Source organism: Indicator indicator, chromosome 4 (assembly GCF_027791375.1).
Source record: "Indicator indicator isolate 239-I01 chromosome 4, UM_Iind_1.1, whole genome shotgun sequence".
Classification (NCBI taxonomy): domain Eukaryota; kingdom Metazoa; phylum Chordata; class Aves; order Piciformes; family Indicatoridae; genus Indicator; species Indicator indicator.
The window spans coordinates 9,347,340-9,366,636 of record NC_072013.1 but is presented as its reverse complement, the minus strand read 5'-3'; the positions used below and the strand labels follow the sequence as shown (position 1 = coordinate 9,366,636).

Sequence of the window (19,297 nt, the reverse complement as noted above, 5' to 3'; positions counted from 1 at the left end):
TCTCCAGTCTAAACACCCCCAGCTCCCTCAGCCTCTCCCCATGGAGCTTGTGCTCCAGACCCCTCACCAGCTTTGTTGCCCTTTTCTGTACACATTCAAGCAACTCAACATCTTTCTTGAACTGAGTCTTGAATCTTGTCCACAGCTGCACAGGCAAGGAAGGGAAGTGCCTGCAGTGGGCAGGGCAGAAGGCCAGTGGGAGGGCTGGAGGAGCCTGGGTGCGTGCAGCGCCGGCAGCTCAGCAGTACCTGCAGGCTGGCAGCCATCCCAGAGCAGAGTTAAGGTTGTGAAGTGGTGTCAGGTGTACCTAGCAGCTGCTCCCAGGACTGCCACTGGCAGAGGACAGGGGGGATTATGTCCCACAAAATGCCTGAGGTTTTAACTTTTGTGACTTTACATCAGGTGAATAATGTACAGGGCATCCCAGCTCACACATAGCACTGTTTGTCTATGGCTGAGGTATTGCAGATCCCAGCTCAGCATCCAGGCCTTGTTAAGGAAAGACTGGTGATACTGGGCTTTAAGAAAGACAGGGACTGGAAACAATCAGCTGGTGAGAGTGGGGACTGGTGGAAGCTGACAGCAGAGGGCAGAGAGCAGGTCATGAAGGGCTGTGCTCCTTGCAAGGAAGCTGAGGGTAAGTAATTGAAGTGACTTGCAAATGTGGAGAGAGTCTGCGTAACCTGACCTTACCAGGGAAGAGGATGGGCTCAGTCAGAGACTTCTGCAGGTCATGGTGTATTTGGCTGTTGGAGAGAAGTGATTTGTGGCCACATGTTTATGGCTGGAGGTCTTCTTCATACCCATGCCATTGATTGCCATCAGGAGCTGAATTGTGGACTACAACATTTGATTAGCATGAAAACAAAAGTGATTCAGCACAAGGCATTGGCATCTTACACTGAGTAGCTCTCACAGACCAGCCAGTGTCCTGGAGGGCAAGAGGTGGAAGAACCTGGGTGCCCACAGGTATAAACTGTGCCATCTCCCTGACTCTTGTGATGGGCAGGGAGGAGCACGGAGCTCCATGGAGGCTGTGGGGTGGTAGCATCTGCCAGTAGGGTCCAGGCAGCATAGGTGTCCCTCTGAGGACCATAAAGATGAAAAACAACTCCCTCATGGCTGCCTGGAGGTGATGTGGCCAGTCCTTGGTGGAGGAAGGGTGTAGTGAGGGCACATACTGAAAAGGTAGGAATGACAGCCTGTCTGCAGGCCTGAGGTGGTTCTCTGCAGGGGACTGTCAGCAGAGCAGGCAGGAGCTAAATCACCCAGTTCTGACCAGCTGGTACTTGGAGTGGCAGGATGTGACAGCTCACATGCAGATGAGACACCTTCCCAGCTGCTGCAATGCTTATGTGAAAGCACCTCATTACTGCTATTTTTTCCCTGTCTTCAGGAGGTATAAAAGGGTATAAGTCATGCCATGGGTCAAAAGTCAAGTCCAGAAATAAAATCCAGGTGTCCTGGCTCACAGGATCCCTTTTAACCATTAGATGTTTAAATGAATTTCCAGTGGAGCTTTCACCTGCTGTGCTGTCACATGTTATTGCAGAATGTGCTGCAGAGAGAGAAGAGAGAAGCAAGAGGCAGAGAGAAGTGATACTTATGATGAAACCTCGTTTCTCACAGGGAAGCATTAGCTGCTGGGGTATGACCTCATCTTAACAGGAGCACTGTTATTAAAAAAAAAATAAATTGACAGCTCTGAGGTCCCAACTCTGCTGAAAAAGGTGCCATGATGAGGAAACACATTCCCCAAGTCTGACAGAGAAGTGGAAGCCTGAGCAGTGGCTGAATATTAGGGATGCTCAGCCCAGTAGCATGAGTGACCTGGCATGGCAGCAGCCCAGTCTGAAGCAGCTCAGCACTGGGGTGGAACTGGCAGGTCCTCTGCTGAAGTGGGGCTGGCAGACTCCAACGGGAGGTCACATGTGGGAGATGGGAAGGCTTGAGTTTGAGAGCCTGTGATCTCTCTGTGATCAGAGAGCCATGTCTACTAGGTAAAAGGACAGCATTGCAAATAAGTGAGAATAGAAGTAAAACTTCATGGTTCTGGATGAGGCTTGATTCACATTTCCCTTTGAAAGACTTCCCTAGGTGTCACTGGAGCTTGGATCAGTCCTGGGTCGTATTTCTTGAGAGCACTTGAGAGATGTTTCTATCCCCCACTTAAATCTCAAGGTGTTCCTTTAGAGTAAACCAAGATTAAATGGTATTCATAATAATGAACTATTTTTCTCACTTACAAAGCAAACAGAGGCATTCAATGAGTAGGCTGCAAATAGCTGGTGAGGAACTAATACTCCTTGGGCTTCCTCCTCGTCAGGCTCTCTTCTCCCAGCTCCTCACTTTCCCCACCTGGGAAACTGGTCCATGGCTGTTGTCCAGCTTGGCTCTGGGTGAGTCCCTCACTTCCTTAAGCTGAGACTGAGGGAAGATTGGGCAGGACACACTAAGGCACAGTTCATGCACTCTTCAGAGATGAAGAGAGCATCTGCAACCCTAGGGACTCAGGAGTTGGAATGGACAAGCTTTAGTACACCATTGAACCCTGGCTCCTCGACATCCACTACCCAGGCTGCTCATTTGCACAACACAGGAGAAAACTACCATGCTCCAGCACCACAAGCCTCCCCTTGCTACTCACTCCTTTCCCACCCCTGGAGAGCTCCATCTTGTGAGCAAAGGTGGTTGGGAAGCAAGGATTACAGGAGCCTGTTGAACCCAGCTGGGACTTTGTGAAGCACATAAAGGCTGGCTCCCCTTTTCTTACTGGCCCCATCCCTCCTGGACCAAAGCAATGGGAGCTAGTCCCACCAGCTCTCCTGTTTTCCCTTGGCTGGTGTTATTTTTCCCTTTATGCCAGTGAAGCTGCTGGTAACACCAGTGCCATCAGCCAGTTGCACTGAGGGATCAGCTAGGCATGAGACAAGATGCAAAACACCGAGCAGCACAGCTACAGCTCCTGCCAGTCACTGAGCTGACAGTGGTTTGGAACAGCATCCCAGGAGCTTTCCTGGGATATATGATGCTTTCAGCAGTTGACTTCTAAGTGTTGAGGTAAGCCATGTTGTTATACCTGTAAAAGTGACCCTGTGTCTGCTAGGAACCTCCAGCATTCAAGGTGGGAGAGTGGGTAATATGATGAGTGCTGAAAGCGTAGGGAAAAAACCAAACCTTTCTTGGAGCTACTCTTGCTCTTAAGCAGCTCAAATCCCAGCTTTTCTTTCCTGATGAACTTATTCCCAACATTGACATTACTGTGAAAAATCCTCTGCCCCCATGATATGCTCTTTGTGTTGCTGCTGAGTTGAAAGCCAGTGGCAGCAACATCAGCAGTTTGGGGGAAAAGGGGATAATTTTGTAAGTGTAGCATTTTTGTGAGCTTGTAAGAAGCTGCCACCAAAATAGCCTTGATTCCTATTTTGCAAATGGTGACCACTTTGTTGCTAGGATTCCTTGGCATTGAAAATGTAACTGCATGTTTTTCCTCAGAGCAGCTTGTGAGAGCATCACCTGTGGCTGTGTCTAGGGCCAAATTCTTCACACCATTTGCATACATGCCCACATAAATGGCTTTCCCCTCCTGCTGTGATGTGTGGCATGTATGTTGGCTGGGATCCAAATGCTTTGCTTTTCTGGGATTTCCTTTATTTCTGCTTGAAGAACTCAGAAGCATCCTGCAAGAGCTACTGCTGAATGTGACATTTTAGAGGACTGGAGGCACCTTCTGTCCTGACCTCTGCTTTCTTCATCTTCAGGTGGTGACTTGAATTCATGAGAGTCAAAGAGCAGGCTCTTTGGATGGTATTTCAGGGGTGTCCTAGCATTAGGAATTCAGGAGGGTCAGCAAGATTTGTTCCTTGGTTTGCCTTGTCCTGTGATAGGCTCTGCTGGGGAGAGGATTTAATTCTACCATTTTGTGCATCTTCCCACCTTGAGGAGTTCCTGCTGACAGCTCCACTGATGGAAAGAGGAGATTAAATCTCCACAGGAATTTAAGCAAGGAGAAACCAAACGATTCCTGCTCACCCCAGGAGGGCTACTACTGAAGTGAATGCCCGAGCCAGAGACACTGCAAACAAGTGGAATGTGTGCAGGTTATTCTTTCTAAATCCAGTAACAGTGTTTCTGCTGGGCCCTGACATCAGGGCCCTTGCTTGCAGGAACTTTCCATTCTCACAGGTGTGCTGTGGCAGAAAAGCAAATGGTGCATCCAACGCACACATGCAGCAGCCAATGTGCTGCATATTCAAAGACAAGAGAAGTTCACTTTGATGCAAAATGGCTTTTTCTGTTGCTTTCTATCCCTCATATTTTCCTTTCCCTCTGTGCAGGCAGCCACGCTGAGAGCACTTGCTACGGGCTCAGCATGAGCTAGGGGTAATGGGCTTCTTGCCATTCAAGATGGATAGCAGGAGGGATTTTGTTTCAGGCTCCCCAGGAGGGGATTTATGAGATGACTGTTGTAACATCTCCCTTTTCCTCACCAGGCCTTATTACTGATGCCTCATGCAGTGACCAGATTGGGTCACGCAGTGGAGGTGCACTTCTGCCCATCATACACCAATGTCTGGTTTAGCACAGCCCTGCAGGCTCCTGCCTTCCTGTACTAATGAATATCTGACCCAGGAGTTGATTTGGCTGTGGAAAGCAGTAAGAGGTTTTCTCTGACTCTTCTCCTGCAATTGTCATCTCCCTGGTTATCCCAGACCTCTTGGGACACTCATTGACCAGGATTGCCTCAGGAGCTGAAAGATATTTGTACCCACATCTGTTGTGGCTGCCTGAGGACAGTGGGTAGAGATCTTCTTGCTCTTCTCACATTGTCCCTATCCACTGCACAAATGGTGCAGCCTTTCTCCGGTCCAGAAGTTGAACCAAGTGTCAGAACTCACCTCAATTATGCTTAACAGTGCAGCCTAAGGCTAACTTAGCAAGGACTCAGGGGTTATGCCCTGTCACATCCATCAAGAGGTGGAATATTTTCTACTGTTCTGTGGAAAATGTGCCCTTGATCAAGATAGAAGACTCTCTCATAATTAGAGACAAAATTTGCTTTCATCCAGGAAGATCACCACGTGCCAAAGTGTGTGACTTGTGGTTATTGATTATTCTTTCCCTTTCATGTATCTCTATGGGATATATTAATCACAAGCACAAATCTGCAGAGGCAGATGCAATTATGAGTGCTATTAATTTATCCACCCTTTTCCCCTCTTTCTTCCCTTTATTCTTTTCTTCCGGTTCTCTATCAGTGTTTCCCCCACTCTTTTTTCCCCCATGGACAGGAAGATTACTCTTGCTAAATAAGAGGAAAAAGGACAAGATAAGACTGACTCCTTGCTCACATGATTAATTCCAAGCTGTGGGGTCATTTTGTTGTTGAGGACAATAATAAAGTCAACCTGTAGCCCCAAAGCCAGGCAGAGAGCAGGAGCGTGCTGTGATGCCACACATCTCACTGAAACACAGCTGCAGCATCAGCCCTGCAGCACATCGTCACCTCTGTGGGAGCTCCCTCAATTTAGCACAACCTTATCCAACCCCACAGGCTGCAGGGAGGAGTTAGGGGCATAGATCTGGTTTCTGGAGAAGTTCCCAGTGGTGAGAAAGCAGCTATTCAGGAGCAGCTGCTTTCCAGGTCGTAGATGGACCAGCAGGACTGCTGGCTCATATGATGCTTTGGTATTTTTGGGCTTAGTGCTTCCCTGTTGATCCTTGACCAGGTCCTTTCTCTGGGTCTGGTTCCCTCCTGCCGAAACTGACTGGTCTCCATCCTCACCTGCCAGCACCCTTCCCCTGCCTCGGTGGCAACAGCATTCAGAACATGTCTAGGCCATCCTTTAATCTTCTCCACCTCTTCCCACCACCCTGTGTTTCTCCTTCAGTTCCCTATTTCCATTCAGGCCACATCTTCACTACTCTCTGTTTTCTCTTATTCTTTTATTTTAGACATCACAGCATTTTGCTTCAGCAAAACTGCAGCTCCCAAGGTCAGCTACCAAGGGCAAACAGATTTTACAGGTGGGGTTTAAAAGGACAGGAAACCCTTTAGGCATGATTTCTGCCAAGTAGAATTCTAATGCTTTAGAAACTGGGGAACCCAGATATCTGGATGCAAACCAGACACAGACAGTCAATTGTGGGCCCCAAACTGTCCACAAAAGAAAACACATTAGAATAAATTCATGCTGTGGCAGCATATTTTCTGCTTATACAGTTCATGTTGGAGTTCTCAAGGAGCCTGAAGCATGCAGTCTGCCAGAAGAGGAGAAAAACTTTGTGTCAATAGTAAGCAAAAGGCAAAATTCTACATCAAATTTTTGAAGACTGTGATTCTGCCAAAACAGTTTAGTCCGTTTCCTTCGGACTTCACAGACTTTTTCTTCACCTCTATTTGGGTCAGTTTGGCAGCTTTCAGCTCCAATTTATTTTGCCAGTCAAAATCAGAAGTGGACAACACGAGGTTTTTTTGTTGTCACTGTAACCATTTGCGTGCCATAAGCGGTGCTGAGGCAGCTAGAAGAAGAGATGCCTCAAGCTCACACTGCCATACAGCTGCTCTTGGAGTAAAATACAGCTGCTGATGAAGAACATACAGCTGCAGCAGGCAGGTCACTATGTGCTCCACAGAAGCTTTGGGAGGCTTTCTCTTAATATTACCTGTAGAGCTGCATGTGGGATTGCTCCAGACAGTGGACACTGGAAGTGTGCGGAGCACCTCTGTGTCCATGTAATGCCTGCAGCTTTGTTTTTATGATTGACAGCTTTGTGAAGAGAGTTGTCTTGTACAAGGGTGTATTTAGCCATTAGATTGATGGGGTTATGCAGGAATGATTACCAGATTTGACACTAGCCATTGGAATTAAACATCAGAACATTGCTGGTAACATTTACAGTTGGCACAAACATTATCAGGCCAGTCTGTAACGATAAGAAGAGCACAGTCCTGCAGGGAGAGCTAATTCATTTGATGATTTCATTACCCAATCCAAAACCAGGTCTGAAGTTACACATTTCAGGGTGAAGAGTGCAGCCAACTCTTCAGCTGTCCTCAGAAACAGTGGCTCAAAAAACACCTGGGAGCAAAGTGGGTGAGTGGCTGAACATGAACTCTCAGGGAGGGGCTGGGCAAACATCTACTGAAGTAACCCCTGGAGACAGTAAAAAGGGGGAATGAGTAGGGATGGGAGGTGATTTTATGCTTTGGTATAGTACTAGTGAAATAAGTGCTGAAGTACTGTGTCCACTTGCACAGTACATGTCTAAAAATTATCTCGATGTACTGCAGAGAGACCAGAGCACCAAAAAAGAGATAGAACTGTGTAGTGAAGGGCTTCGAGGCCTTTATCCATTGAAATTGTCAAAAAGAAGGCTGAAAGGTGTCATAATTAAGATGAAGAAGTATCTTCAGAGAGAAAGGAGTCTGTCATTGCCTGCAGAATGGGTGTCCCCACTGCCATGAATAGAGGCTGAAGGGAGATGAAATTGCAATGGCAGTAAAATTTCATCACCAGAGCAAATCACAATGGGGACTGCAGGTTCTTTATTTCTTTTAGTCTATTGGTTAACTCAGAGCTTCTTTATGGGAGATGAGCTTTTACTAACCACCAGTCACCAGGCCCATTGTAGAGTGAAATTGCATTTCCTGTGAGATATAGGAGCTGTGGGGAGAGGGTGTAGTGTCTCCTAGTCTTAGGGTGTTATGTAGTTCCTGATCTTCCTGACCCAAAATAGCCTTGCAAAGTTGAGAGAAGTTTCTGTGACTACCTGTAAGTGCTAAAGAACCATCTGGTAATTTATTATATCATAAAGGACCCTGACATCACTGAGGGACAGGCACATGGCTCCTCAGTGTCCTGCTGTCACACAGACTTGTGTCTTGGGTCTGCAGAGGCAGTAAGCCATCACTGGTAAAGCAGAGGCACCAGAGTTTCAGGTTAGATTCCCAAAAATCTGATCTGGTGGTATCAGTCTGGGCTTCTCTGGGTGTGGCACTTCCTCCTCCTGCCAATAGGGTGCTTGCTTGGAAGAACAGGACACACAGACCACCTCAACCTGAGCCCTGGGAAGTTCATTAGTTCTTATCTACCTGTCAGAAGGAAGGGACCTAGACACAAGCACAATTTGCTCACCCAGAGGTATGTTGTTTCAGTTCTCTAGCATCAGACCCACATTTCAAATATGCCTTTTAAGGAGAAATCTGTGTTTGAGGGGAGGCAATGTTTTGGCATTCTCAGCCACCCCCAATGCAGTTGCTTGCAGGCTCACTCAGGATGGTTACCAGCTACAACTTTCTTGCCTGTGTCTTAATACTGGTCATTTGCAAGGAGGTTGGAGGGCCGAAACCCCAGCCACCAGAGCATTGCTCTTGCTCTCTCTCTGCTCCAGCTGCTGAGCAGGGGGCATGCCAGGCTGTGCACTCCCTCTCTGCTCTCTCTCCAGCCCTCCACACTAGGTCAGATTGACAGCCCAAACCTCCACACTGCTACAACACACAGCACGTTTTAATGATTTTAATTACGGCGGCTGCAGCCAGAACCCAGCCTGTTTGCTGTGGAGGCAGAAGGAGCCCTGGGTGGGTGTGCCTGTGCGAGGGAGGCTCCACGCCGGTCCTTGCATACCTTCTTTTGATCTTGGGCATCTGCCTTCGGACAATGTCTTTGAAGGCAACTACCCTTTCAGCCACTGCCCGGATGTTTTTATCATTTGCAAACTAAATTTTGCACTGAGCTTTCTTGAAGGAGAAATAATCAAAATGTTGCCAGCCTGGAAACTCCTGTCTGCTACAGGTGTCAGTTGAAATTCCAGTTCTTCGTCAGCAGTTGGGGCTTTCCAGAATATTTTCCAGCAACTGCAGCAACGAATTAAATAGCATCTATCATTTAGTGTCTTGGAAGGCTCCATGCCACCTGACAGAAAACAGACCATGGGAGGATGCAGAGATGCCTCTTCATTTTGTGTGGTACACAGATCCTTCACTCTGCCTGAGCTTTCTGGAAATGACATGCCAAAAAAACCCAATGCAAACGGGAAGCGGTGCTGTGAGGACAGCTGCTTGGGGACAGAGATGACTTAGGACAGGGCCATCCCCAGATCTTATCCCTCTCTGCAAGGCTTACAGCACAGGCACCCACAGCCCTACCCACACTTGCCACCTCTCACCCATGGTATTTTCCTAATTTGTGCTGAGACCTACTAAGGACTTTGGGAAATATTTTGCTGTGATTGTTTTTAAGTGTGGAAGAATAAAGTGAATGCTGGCTTGTGATTATGGATAGTTTGGGTAAGAGGTAGCAGGAGATTCCAACCCAGTCAGGTGCAACGAGAAGGAAGGCCTCTGAAAACTGTTGAGCAGCATGCCAGAGCATATCTAGCAAGAAGTCCTTTAGAAGCCTGTGCTTTTAACACAACTTGAAATCCGTAAGCAACAAGACTGACAGCTCAGCTTCTTCACAGCATTCCACCCAAAACAGGAGATTTTTACAATTTCTGCTGTCAACCTTCGGGGTGAAACATTTTATTTGGTGAATCCAGCCCTTTTCATGGAATCAGCTGTAGAAACACAGAATGGTTTAGGTTGGAAGGGACCTTCAAATGTAATCTAGACCAACCCCTGGCATGGGCAGGGATACCTCCCACTGGATCAGGTTGCTAAAAGCCCCATACCATCCCACTTCTGATGAGGGGACATCCACAACTTCTCTAGGCAATTTGTGTCTTATTTAATCTCCTGTCGAGAGGTTTCTCAGGTCAGCACTGGAAGCAAAGCCCAAAGCAAAGCCACAACAAGCAGGAGTGGAAGGATACCACTCTTGATTTTGGTTAGAGACTCAAATCCTGAGTCCTAGCTTGCAGGCAAAATGCCTGGTGGCTGAGCCTCTGTCTGTTCTGGGACAGTCTCTGACTCTGGCTTTATGTCAGGCTCTCTGTCTTTGCTTTCTTCAATTACATTTCTCTATTAACATTTTCCAGGGGTTATGGTTTTGTTCCACATCAAAACAACACACATCCCACAGCATTCCTCAAAGGATGTTACTCCCATTTGCTGGCTGGCTCAAGTTATCATGGAAATTATTGGTTTCCTTCAGCATTTATTGTGCTCATCTAGAAATACAAGCTTGCCCTGTTTCGATCTGAAACATTATGCACAGAAAGGAGAAAATTCCACGTAGTACCACAAACATCATGCATGCAAGAAGATGGTATGCTAATTAATAAAGTCTGGGAGGCACTGGTTTAACATATTAATCAATTTGTTATGCAGAGAGAGATGGAAAGATACATTTCCTTATTAGATTTTTGAATGTCTGATCTTTTTGTTGTAATTATGTCCTATTCCAGGTCTTTCTTACAAACACTCTAATAGTGTTTCCAATAGTATAATTGTGTTACTTAAATATATCAGCAAAGGGAAGGAAAAATAAGGGAACAAAGGCCAAATGAATGTATTCAGAACTTGAAAGAGGAGGGACAGCTGTGGGGGTAGACCCTGGAAGAAAGGTTCTTTCGTAACTGAGGACCTGCAGAAAATATGATCTGCTTAGGAACAAAGGAGTATATGAAATAGTGGGTCAGAAGAGCCAGGAGTGTTTTACCCAAAGGGTTTTGAATGTGAAGGCCCTGCTGGACTGGACTGGTAGGTATGTGAATTAGAGAGATGTGGCAGTGGGCTTTATGGCTTCATGTCTTCACTAATGCAAGGGTTAGGGTTTAGGGTTAGAGTCTTACATGCTGCAGTGACAGTTGTGGAGGTAGCCTGGCTCGGTCTGATCCAGCCTTATCAGTGCAGTGGGTTGAAGACCAGTCTTGAAGTGTGTCCAGAGGATGTATACAGAATGTCATCTTGGATCTACAAGCCTCTGAGCTGCTGCCAGCCCAGCCCAGTGCCACCGCAGGACTGGTGAGACCAGAGCTATCTCTTTCCCTAAATGTCATTTCATGGATCTAAGCTCATTAGGAGGCATTTGCCCGCTCTGATAATGGCCACTGATAGCCCCAACCAGCAGGGCTAGTTGAATTACCCTTTGGGGAGAAGCACACCTGTGGGTTGTAAGTTGGACCACAGAGCTGCAGAGAACAGAGGTTATTAGTCAAGGGATGTGAAATAAAGGGAAGGTGGGGATTGCAGTGCCTTTGGCAAATGGTGCCTTAACTGACATGGGGCAGCCCAGGGCCAGGCTGACAGCGCTTTAAACAAGCCACAGAAAAAAATGGGGTTCCCAGAACTGCATGGACTACTTAAGAACTCACCTTACATTAAAACTGACTGCTGGGCATCTTTTGCTGGGTCTGCTGGTGTTCTTCACAGTATTAACTGTGTGGGATTTCATGTGAGAAGTACCTGTGGAAACTTGTGTGTGAATTTCAACTACTGTGTTAGAATATTGCCCAGCTGTTTTCTTCTGCAGAGTCCCAGTGACTGGAGTAGAGAGATGTTCATTTTTAATTTTCTTCATCTCAGAAAACCTTCAGGGAAAAGAAAGGGTAGGGGTTTGCGATTCTTCATTGCAGTTTGTGTTTTTGCATTACTATCGTGCTTTAAAACTCTGAATCCATGTCGAGACAAAGAATAGAAGACACTGATTCCTGGTGGAGTTCCCATGAATCAGAACAGCCTAGGGCCCTAACCCAGGGTCCAGTGTATGGCTAGGGCAGAAGCCTATGTTGGGGCAGCACCCACATTGGGACAGAGTGACAGGTATTGGACAAGAGTTTCAAGATGTGAGACTCTCTGAGACTGCACACAGACTTAGGCATTCACCCCCACAGTCCTTTTTCAGCTGATTTGGGGACTGCCTGAAGCCCCCTTTTAGCTTTCCTCAAGGTTTCCTGCAAAAGGCTAATAAAAGCAGCCTTGTCCTTACCCATACAAATGACTTTTCACTCTTACCTACAAAAAAAGTTACATACTATATCATATATAACCCACTTAGCTTCTCTACACCCATTTTTGACTACCATAATTATTCTTTATTCTGTCACATACACATATGCAAAAGGTTTGGGATAAAAATAGAAATTCTTTACAAATTCCTTCTGGATGCATCAGGAAGACTCAAGGGTCAGATTCTACCTTAGTTCTTGCAGATGAATACTGGTGTAGCTCTCTAAAATCAATGAAATTGCACTGCACTAACACAGTGCACTTACACAGTGCATTTACACAGAAGCTAAGAAATCAAACCCAACCCCATGAAGTCTAGTTTGGTAGTGCTCACAGCAAGCCATAAAACCCTCTGTAGTTACTTAGAAGTGGTTCTCTGTCCCAGAAAAAACGAAACAAAACCAAACAAAACCAAACCAAACAAACCACAACAAAACAAAAAATTAAATAAATAAAAAAACAAACCCAAAACAAAACAAAAAGAACCCCAGAACACCAAAAAGCCCAAACAACAAACCAGCAATATTAAACCTGACCTTACTGCCCTGCAAGATAAGATGCCGACACTTCCATCTCATTGAGAAAATAGTAAATTCTCCTTTCTAGTGGCACCCTGCTATTATTTCTTGAATCAGAAGATGTTGCTCCTTAAATTCTTTGCTATTACACTGTGACTTAATGAATCTTAACTGCTATGGGACCAAGATAAGTTATACTAGGGAAGAACTTGCTCCATGGAGAAAGAAAGAGAAGACATTTTCCAACCTCAGCATCTGTTAGCATATACGGAGCAGTTTGATACGTTAGAGGTGGCCCCCGGGGAGAAGGAGTAACGTTGTGCTTCTATTTTTACATGAAATCAGGCTCGGCAGAGGGCATGATGATGCACGAGTATCAGTCTGTATCTGCTTTCTCGTTGTTGTTTCCTCAGCATTGGGGGGAGGCAGAGTATGGCAGCAGGAAGAGGGATGCAGACAGCCCTCCCCATTCTCTATCAGGGCAGCAGCAGGGGTCTGGCTTCATGCATTTTCTGCAGATGTGCAGCTGCCAGCCAGCCGCCTAACCCCAGCTGCTACTGCTCTGTGCAGGAGAGAACTCCGTTTCCGCTGGCTGCTTGGCTCAGTCTGGAGTTTTTTATTATAGCCCAGCACAGCGTGACGATGCAGCTGATTCACTGCACCACGGCTGGGGTGAGGGCTGCAGTCACACTGTGGGAGTACGAGAGTGCGAACTCCGACTTTACTCCCAACCTGACTTTTGGGACTTGAAAGGAAGGGAAGTGCTACCTTTTAAATATTCACACATACATCCTCAGCTCCAACACTTAAGCTTTCAGGTATTTTAGGTCAGAGTGAGTCTTCTAACCAGCCTGAAGCTGTGCTGCACCATGCTATAATCCTGACAATTTTTTTTTCAGCTAAATGTGCTTGAATCTAGTGATTTTCCTGATGGCTCACCTCCAAGAAAAATGGTGTCGATCATTTGGTAGGTTTCAGGGTTGAGTGTGAGTCAGCTCTGAGTCAGGCAGCATCTCCAGCTCCATAAAGCGCTAGTCCCCTGGTGCTGGCACAACCTATGGGGCTGCAGCCCTGTGATGGATGTTTCTCCCAAGCCTCCGCAGCAGTGTTGTGAAAGGAACCCAGGCACTGGGCACTTGCAAAGCAAAGGGGCAAGTCCACAGCCCCACATTTTCAGCTGTTTGTGTGCTGTGAAGCCCTCTTGGCCTCAGAAGATGGCAGGATGTGTAGATGATGCTATCTCCAGGCGAGGAGGAGGCAATGGGGACCCATCTCACCCATCATGAAAGGGCTTGTCCAGCTGGGGTGCAGACATGGAGAGTCACTGCGGCATGAGCAATTTCCCACCCTAGAGCCAGGAGGAAGCAGGGAAGGAGTTTTGTCCAGAGACCTCTGTCCTGGGCGTGGTGTTTCTGTTTATATTCACATTTTTATTAAATAGGGTAGTGTCCCAGTCCTCAGGCAGCTGAGAGCAAAGCCAGACACGGTCCTGAAGGCAACAGCCACTGAGTGTGTTGTGCAGAGTGGCGTGACTGATGGGTTCCTCACTCTCTCTTTGTCTTTCTCTCCCTTTCCCCGGTGATGTGATTGAAGCAACGCCCTGTGAAGCAGTCCCTGAGTGCCTGCATGTGCCGAGAGTCCCACTGGAAATGCCTCCTTCTCTCCATCCTGATGTATGGCTGCCTGGGGGCAGTGGCCTGGTGTCAGCTGGCCCGGGTCACGAAGCTCAGCTTTGATAGCTCCTTCAAGGGCAAGTCCATGATCTATCATGACAGCCCATGCTCGGACGGCTACGTCTATATCCCACTGGCCTTCCTCTCTATGCTGTACGTGGTGTACCTGGTGGAGTGCTGGCACTGCCACGTCAAGAGAGAGCTGCAGTACAAGGCAGACGTGGACAGTGTCTATGAATGCATCAACCGCATGCAGCAAGCCACTCCATGCATCTGGTGGAAGGCCATCAGCTACCACTTTGTGCGGCGAACCCGGCAGGTGACCCGGTACCGCAACGGTGATGCCTACACCACCACCCAAGTCTACCACGAGAGGGTCAACACCCACGTGGCTGAAGCTGAGTTTGACTACTCTCACTGTGGATACAAGGACATCTCCAAGGAGCTCCTGGGCTTGGAGAGCTACACGGCCACCAAGCTGAAGTTCACCAAGTGCTTCAGCTTTGCCAACATTGAGTCTGAGAACTCCTACCTGACTCAGAGGGCTCACTTTTTCACAGAGATTGAGGGGCTGGATGACTACATGGAGGTGAGGGAAGGCATGCAGCTCAAAAATGTGGACTTTAAAGAGCTTATGATGGCCTATGGGGACCCAGATCACCTCCCATGGTATGTGTCCCACTATGCTTTCTGGGTGGCAGCTATCCTGATGATCTCCTGGCCACTCAGAGTACTCATAGAGTATCGGACTGCTTATGTGCACTACCACGTGGAGAAGCTGCTAGGCCTGGAGTACACGGCACCCGTTGCAGCCGAGGAACCCTTGTACAGGTACCGCATGCCCCGAGATGCCACGCAGGACAGCACCGAGCTGGAATGGCACATCTGCACCAACCGGCAGCTGATCCCCAGCTACTCGGAGGCCATGCTCATGGACCTGGCCAACTCCCCAGCCTACAATGGCTACACGGTGTGCCGGTACGGCGAGACAGCCCATGGCTGCGAACGCTGCAACCGTTCCTCCAGCACCTCTTCCATCTTCTCCCGCCATGCTTTCCACAGCTGCAGTGGCACCTCCCGCCTCTCCCTCAACACCAGCCGCTTCTCCCTCTGCCGTGTCCACGGCTCCCACAGGACAGGCCTCTGGAGGAGCCGCAGCAGCAGCATCGCAGAGCGGGGCTGCCAGGACGAGCAGTGCTGCTCCTACTCCAGCCAGCTGGCTGTGAATGAAAACCCCCCGACCTACCACGATGCACGCTTCTTCCCCGTCCTCATCGTGCACAGGCCGGAGGGGCAGGACGGGCAGCGCTTCTACGTCAGGCGCTCCTCTTGTCTAGAAACCTCTCTGTGACAGGCCTCCATAGTTTCTTGGCTCCTCTGCCCCAAGGGGACAGGGCTTGCAGAGGTGCTGCTGGAGGAGAGCCAACATGAGAGGGAACTTCTTCACTGTGAGGGTCACAGAGCACTGGAACAGGCTGCCCAGAGAGGTTGTGGAGTCTCCTTCTCTGGAGACTTTCAAGACCCATCTGGATGTGTTCTTGTACGACCTGTGCTAGATTCTGTGGTCCAGCTCTAGCAGTGGGGTTGAACTCAATGACCTTTGGCGGTCCCTTCCAACCCCTAACATCCTATGATCCTGTGATGTGGTGGTCTCCGCAGTGTGTCCATAGCTTCAGCTCTTCTACCTGCCATGGCAAGAGGATACACACACTCTGATCAATGGTTAACTTTATTTCCAAGGACTTTTCCCCCTCCTTCAGATGGTCTCCCTAGTCTTTAGTTTCTCTCTACACTTTTCACTCACCTTTTCTCTGCTCCTCAGTTCCCTGCCTCTCCTCTTATCTCACCCTCAGTCTTTATTCTGTGTTTTAGTCACAGCATTTGACTGCTGTTACTGCTGGAGGATTTATAAAGCTTGTTCTTTGCAGAGTGTTTGCCCTCTTGAATACCCTGCAAGGTAAGAAACTCAGATAGCGCAAGGCTAAAGGCACACAGCCAGCCAGAGTCAAGTCAGAAGGAGAATTCAGATCTGCAGGCTCTGAGTCACCTCCTGCAACCCCAAAGGAGGTGCTGGCTTTATTTATTTTATTTTCACCACTCTTCCCCCCTCCCCCCTTATTCTATCATTTATTCTCTCCTTTCTTCATGTTCTCCTCTCCCTATACCCTCATCTTCCTTTTTTTTTTTTTTCCCCCAGTTTTCTCACTTCTGCTTCCCAATTTTTTCTGGGGTTTGCTGGGAGAAGGATGTAATTGCCTTCCATTGGGCAAAAATAAGGTAGTCATGGCACAAATGTCACTAACTGCTGACACAGCCAGAGGCTATGCCCCTGAGAAGTGCTGAAGACTTTCTTTCCAGAGCAGTGACATACACCAATAAAGCAAAAAGCCCTTTGCTCACCTTGTCCTGCCTGGTCTGCAGCAGAGACACTGGTGCATTTCCAGCTGTAGTTAACCTTGTCCAGCTCCACTCCTGTTAGCAATTGTTGAGAGCCATAATGTAGATCAGTGCCCTGTTAGTGCCACTATTTTTAGGACCTTAGGTCTGGTTTGTGGTTGTTTCATTCCTGCCACTTGCATAGAACAGCACTAGCTGGGTAAGGGGGGAGGGGCCGAAGGGGAAAAGGTAAATCTGGTATTAACTCTCCCACCCATAGACTGGAGTTGTTAAGAAGCTCTTCCACCCACAATGTCTATCAGAGCAGTTGCAGAACTGCTCTATGTTATCTTTTGGCTTTCCTTGTGCCCTGGGGAGGACTTTTGGCCCGTAGCCCACTGCTTGCCTTCCCAGGCGAGAAGTGGTGCCACCCCAGCCCCAAGCAGGGAGCACAGCTGGAAGCCAGCCACGCCAGCCACACCAGCCACTCCTGCTGGAGCTCCAGGCTCCTCCTGAAAGGTTTCCCCTAGAGCAGCTGCAGCACCTTCCAGAATTAATCCCAGCAATGCCAGACCCTGAAGATGTCCAGTCCTGGAGATGTGGGCTCCTGCACTGTGGGCTGCCCTTCTAGCCCGTCTGGAGATCCCTCGAGAAGCAGAGGCTGACCCAAGAAGCTTATGGCCACACTGAGGACCCACCAGGGACCTCACAACTGCCAAACCTCCATCCAGCAAAAGGTTGGTCATATGCTGAGCAAGCTCTATGCCATTTTGTCTTGTGGATGGTGGATTGTTCACTGTGAGTCACAGGAAAATGCAATACAATGGCAATACAATCACTTCCAAAGACAAAGTGTTGTCATACACAACAGCAAGTAGGTAAGAAACCAAGCCCCCAGAGGGGCTGGCAACAAATGCTTCCTCCCAGACCTGTTCTGTGTGTATCTATGTGTTATAAGGGATTTGTAAAGTCATACTAGTATGTGTAGATGACGTACAACTCTGCATACTTATATGGTGGTTTCTTATGGCATTGACTGTTGCACCATGTTCAATACATTTTGTTTTGGTTTGATGACTTCTTTTTGATGTGCTGTGTTTATTTTAAACCCAGAAATGGAAGTATTGCTAATACCTGGCTAACTTGCTGCAAGTGATGGCACCACCAGGAAGGTTGTTTAAATTCCTGTGAGTTGACCTTTTTTTTAATGTAAATACTTTATGTATGATTTATGTGCCATTTTCATTCTGACAGCTTGGCATCTAGTGCAAAAGATAGATAACACATAGGATGTGCTAGTTTATCACCTCTGAAAAGGAATAACCATCCCAGAAATGTGGAGGAATCAGGTTTGGTCTCAGGGTAGTGATTATGGCTGGGCTGGGGCCAAACCGGACAACATGGAAATTTACAAAAAAATTTCAAACTTAAAACCACCCTACAGTCCTAGGGCCCCCATCTACATCATGCCACCTACTACCTCCAGGCATCACTTGAAGAGTTTGGGAACTGGAAAAGGATCAGGCCTGATCTCATAGCTCAGACTCATTCCTGGTTTAGTTGTATTCTGAAGACAGAGTAAATGCAAGCCTTTAATATGGTTCCCTGTACTAATCATCATTCACACAGAAAAAAACAGCACATATGGAAGGTATAAGATCTGGAGGAGGCTGAAACTTCATGAAACAGAGAGGCTGGAATATGTCAGCACAGTTTCTAACTGAAGGAGGTGGTAGGGAGGAAGACAAGAAAGCAGAAAGGAAGAGATGATAGAATAATATGAATTAAAAGAGAACAGAGTTCAGCTGCAGCCAAGATAATTTCCAAATGAGCAGCGTAACTCAGTTATGGCAAGCTTCTCCTAGACACAGGCAGGATGAGTTTCAGTCTTCTTGTGAGTTGCTGCAGCCACCTGTGCCTTTAAATATCATGTCCAAGGTCTTGGCATGGCCAGTTTGGTTCCATATGTATTTCAAGATGGAAGGTTATATTTGGTTCCTCAGAAGTGGCCATGTTACACAGTGTTATTATCCAACATGAACAAGCTCTGGCAATCCCATTATTATGATGGGTTGGGCAGAGAATGGAGACAGTGTATGCCTAGCTTTTCGGCACCCTCAAAAGTCTCTGTAATATCCAGCAGCTCTCAAGCTGTGTCCTTGGCAGGGTTTGGAAAGTCTAGAGGGTTTCTGCTTCCTCACTCCTTTTACTCTTTGGGGCATTTATTCAAGAAGCCATCCTTAAGCTGTGAATCTGTGAGGGCATGTGTGTGATACACATGGAGCTTCCTCTTGTCACTTGCTGTAGCCTCTGCTGGTGACTGAAAAATTGGGAGCAGTTCTTTCTGGGGTTGAATGTGCTGATTTCAACAGATTGCCCAATCAGGAAGCATCTGAACAGCCATCCTAAGCCTCCTACACTGCAGAGCAGAGTTACTTGAAGATGACTTCGCTCTTCCCATTGCCACAGCTTGCTGATGCAGGCTGAGAGATCTGTCCCCTAGCAATGGAGGGGATAACATTGCTCTTCAAACCCCAGGTCAGAGGATGGAGCAGATAGGTTCTCAAATCTATGTGCAAACTAGGCAGCTAACTACTTCAACAATGGAGTAGTAGTAAGTGCCAGTAGCTTTTGCTGAACTTTTAGGTCTATGGCAGAAATAGGTGTTTTGGGTTGCTTTATCACCGGGATAATCCATCCTTGTCCTGTTGGGACTCAATAATTAGAAAAGGCTGAACAGCAGAGGAAGGTGAGAACATCCAGCAAATGCTTCCCTCCCTCTCGCTCTTCCTTTCTTCCTTTTTTCTTCTCCCTCATTTTCAGAACTCATCCAGCACTGG

At 47.6% G+C, this 19,297-nt stretch overlaps 1 protein-coding gene across 1 annotated transcript; it reads left to right on the top strand.

Annotated features, from left to right (window-relative positions):
- The first annotated feature begins 14,007 nt into the window (after positions 1–14,007).
- LOC128981791 (transmembrane protein 151B-like) lies at positions 14,008–15,432 on the top strand. The gene has a single exon (XM_054400736.1). It carries the CDS (start codon positions 14,035–14,037, stop codon positions 15,430–15,432), a length of 1,398 nt encoding a protein of 465 aa, XP_054256711.1. The 5' UTR covers positions 14,008–14,034.
- The last annotated feature ends 3,865 nt before the right edge of the window (positions 15,433–19,297 follow it).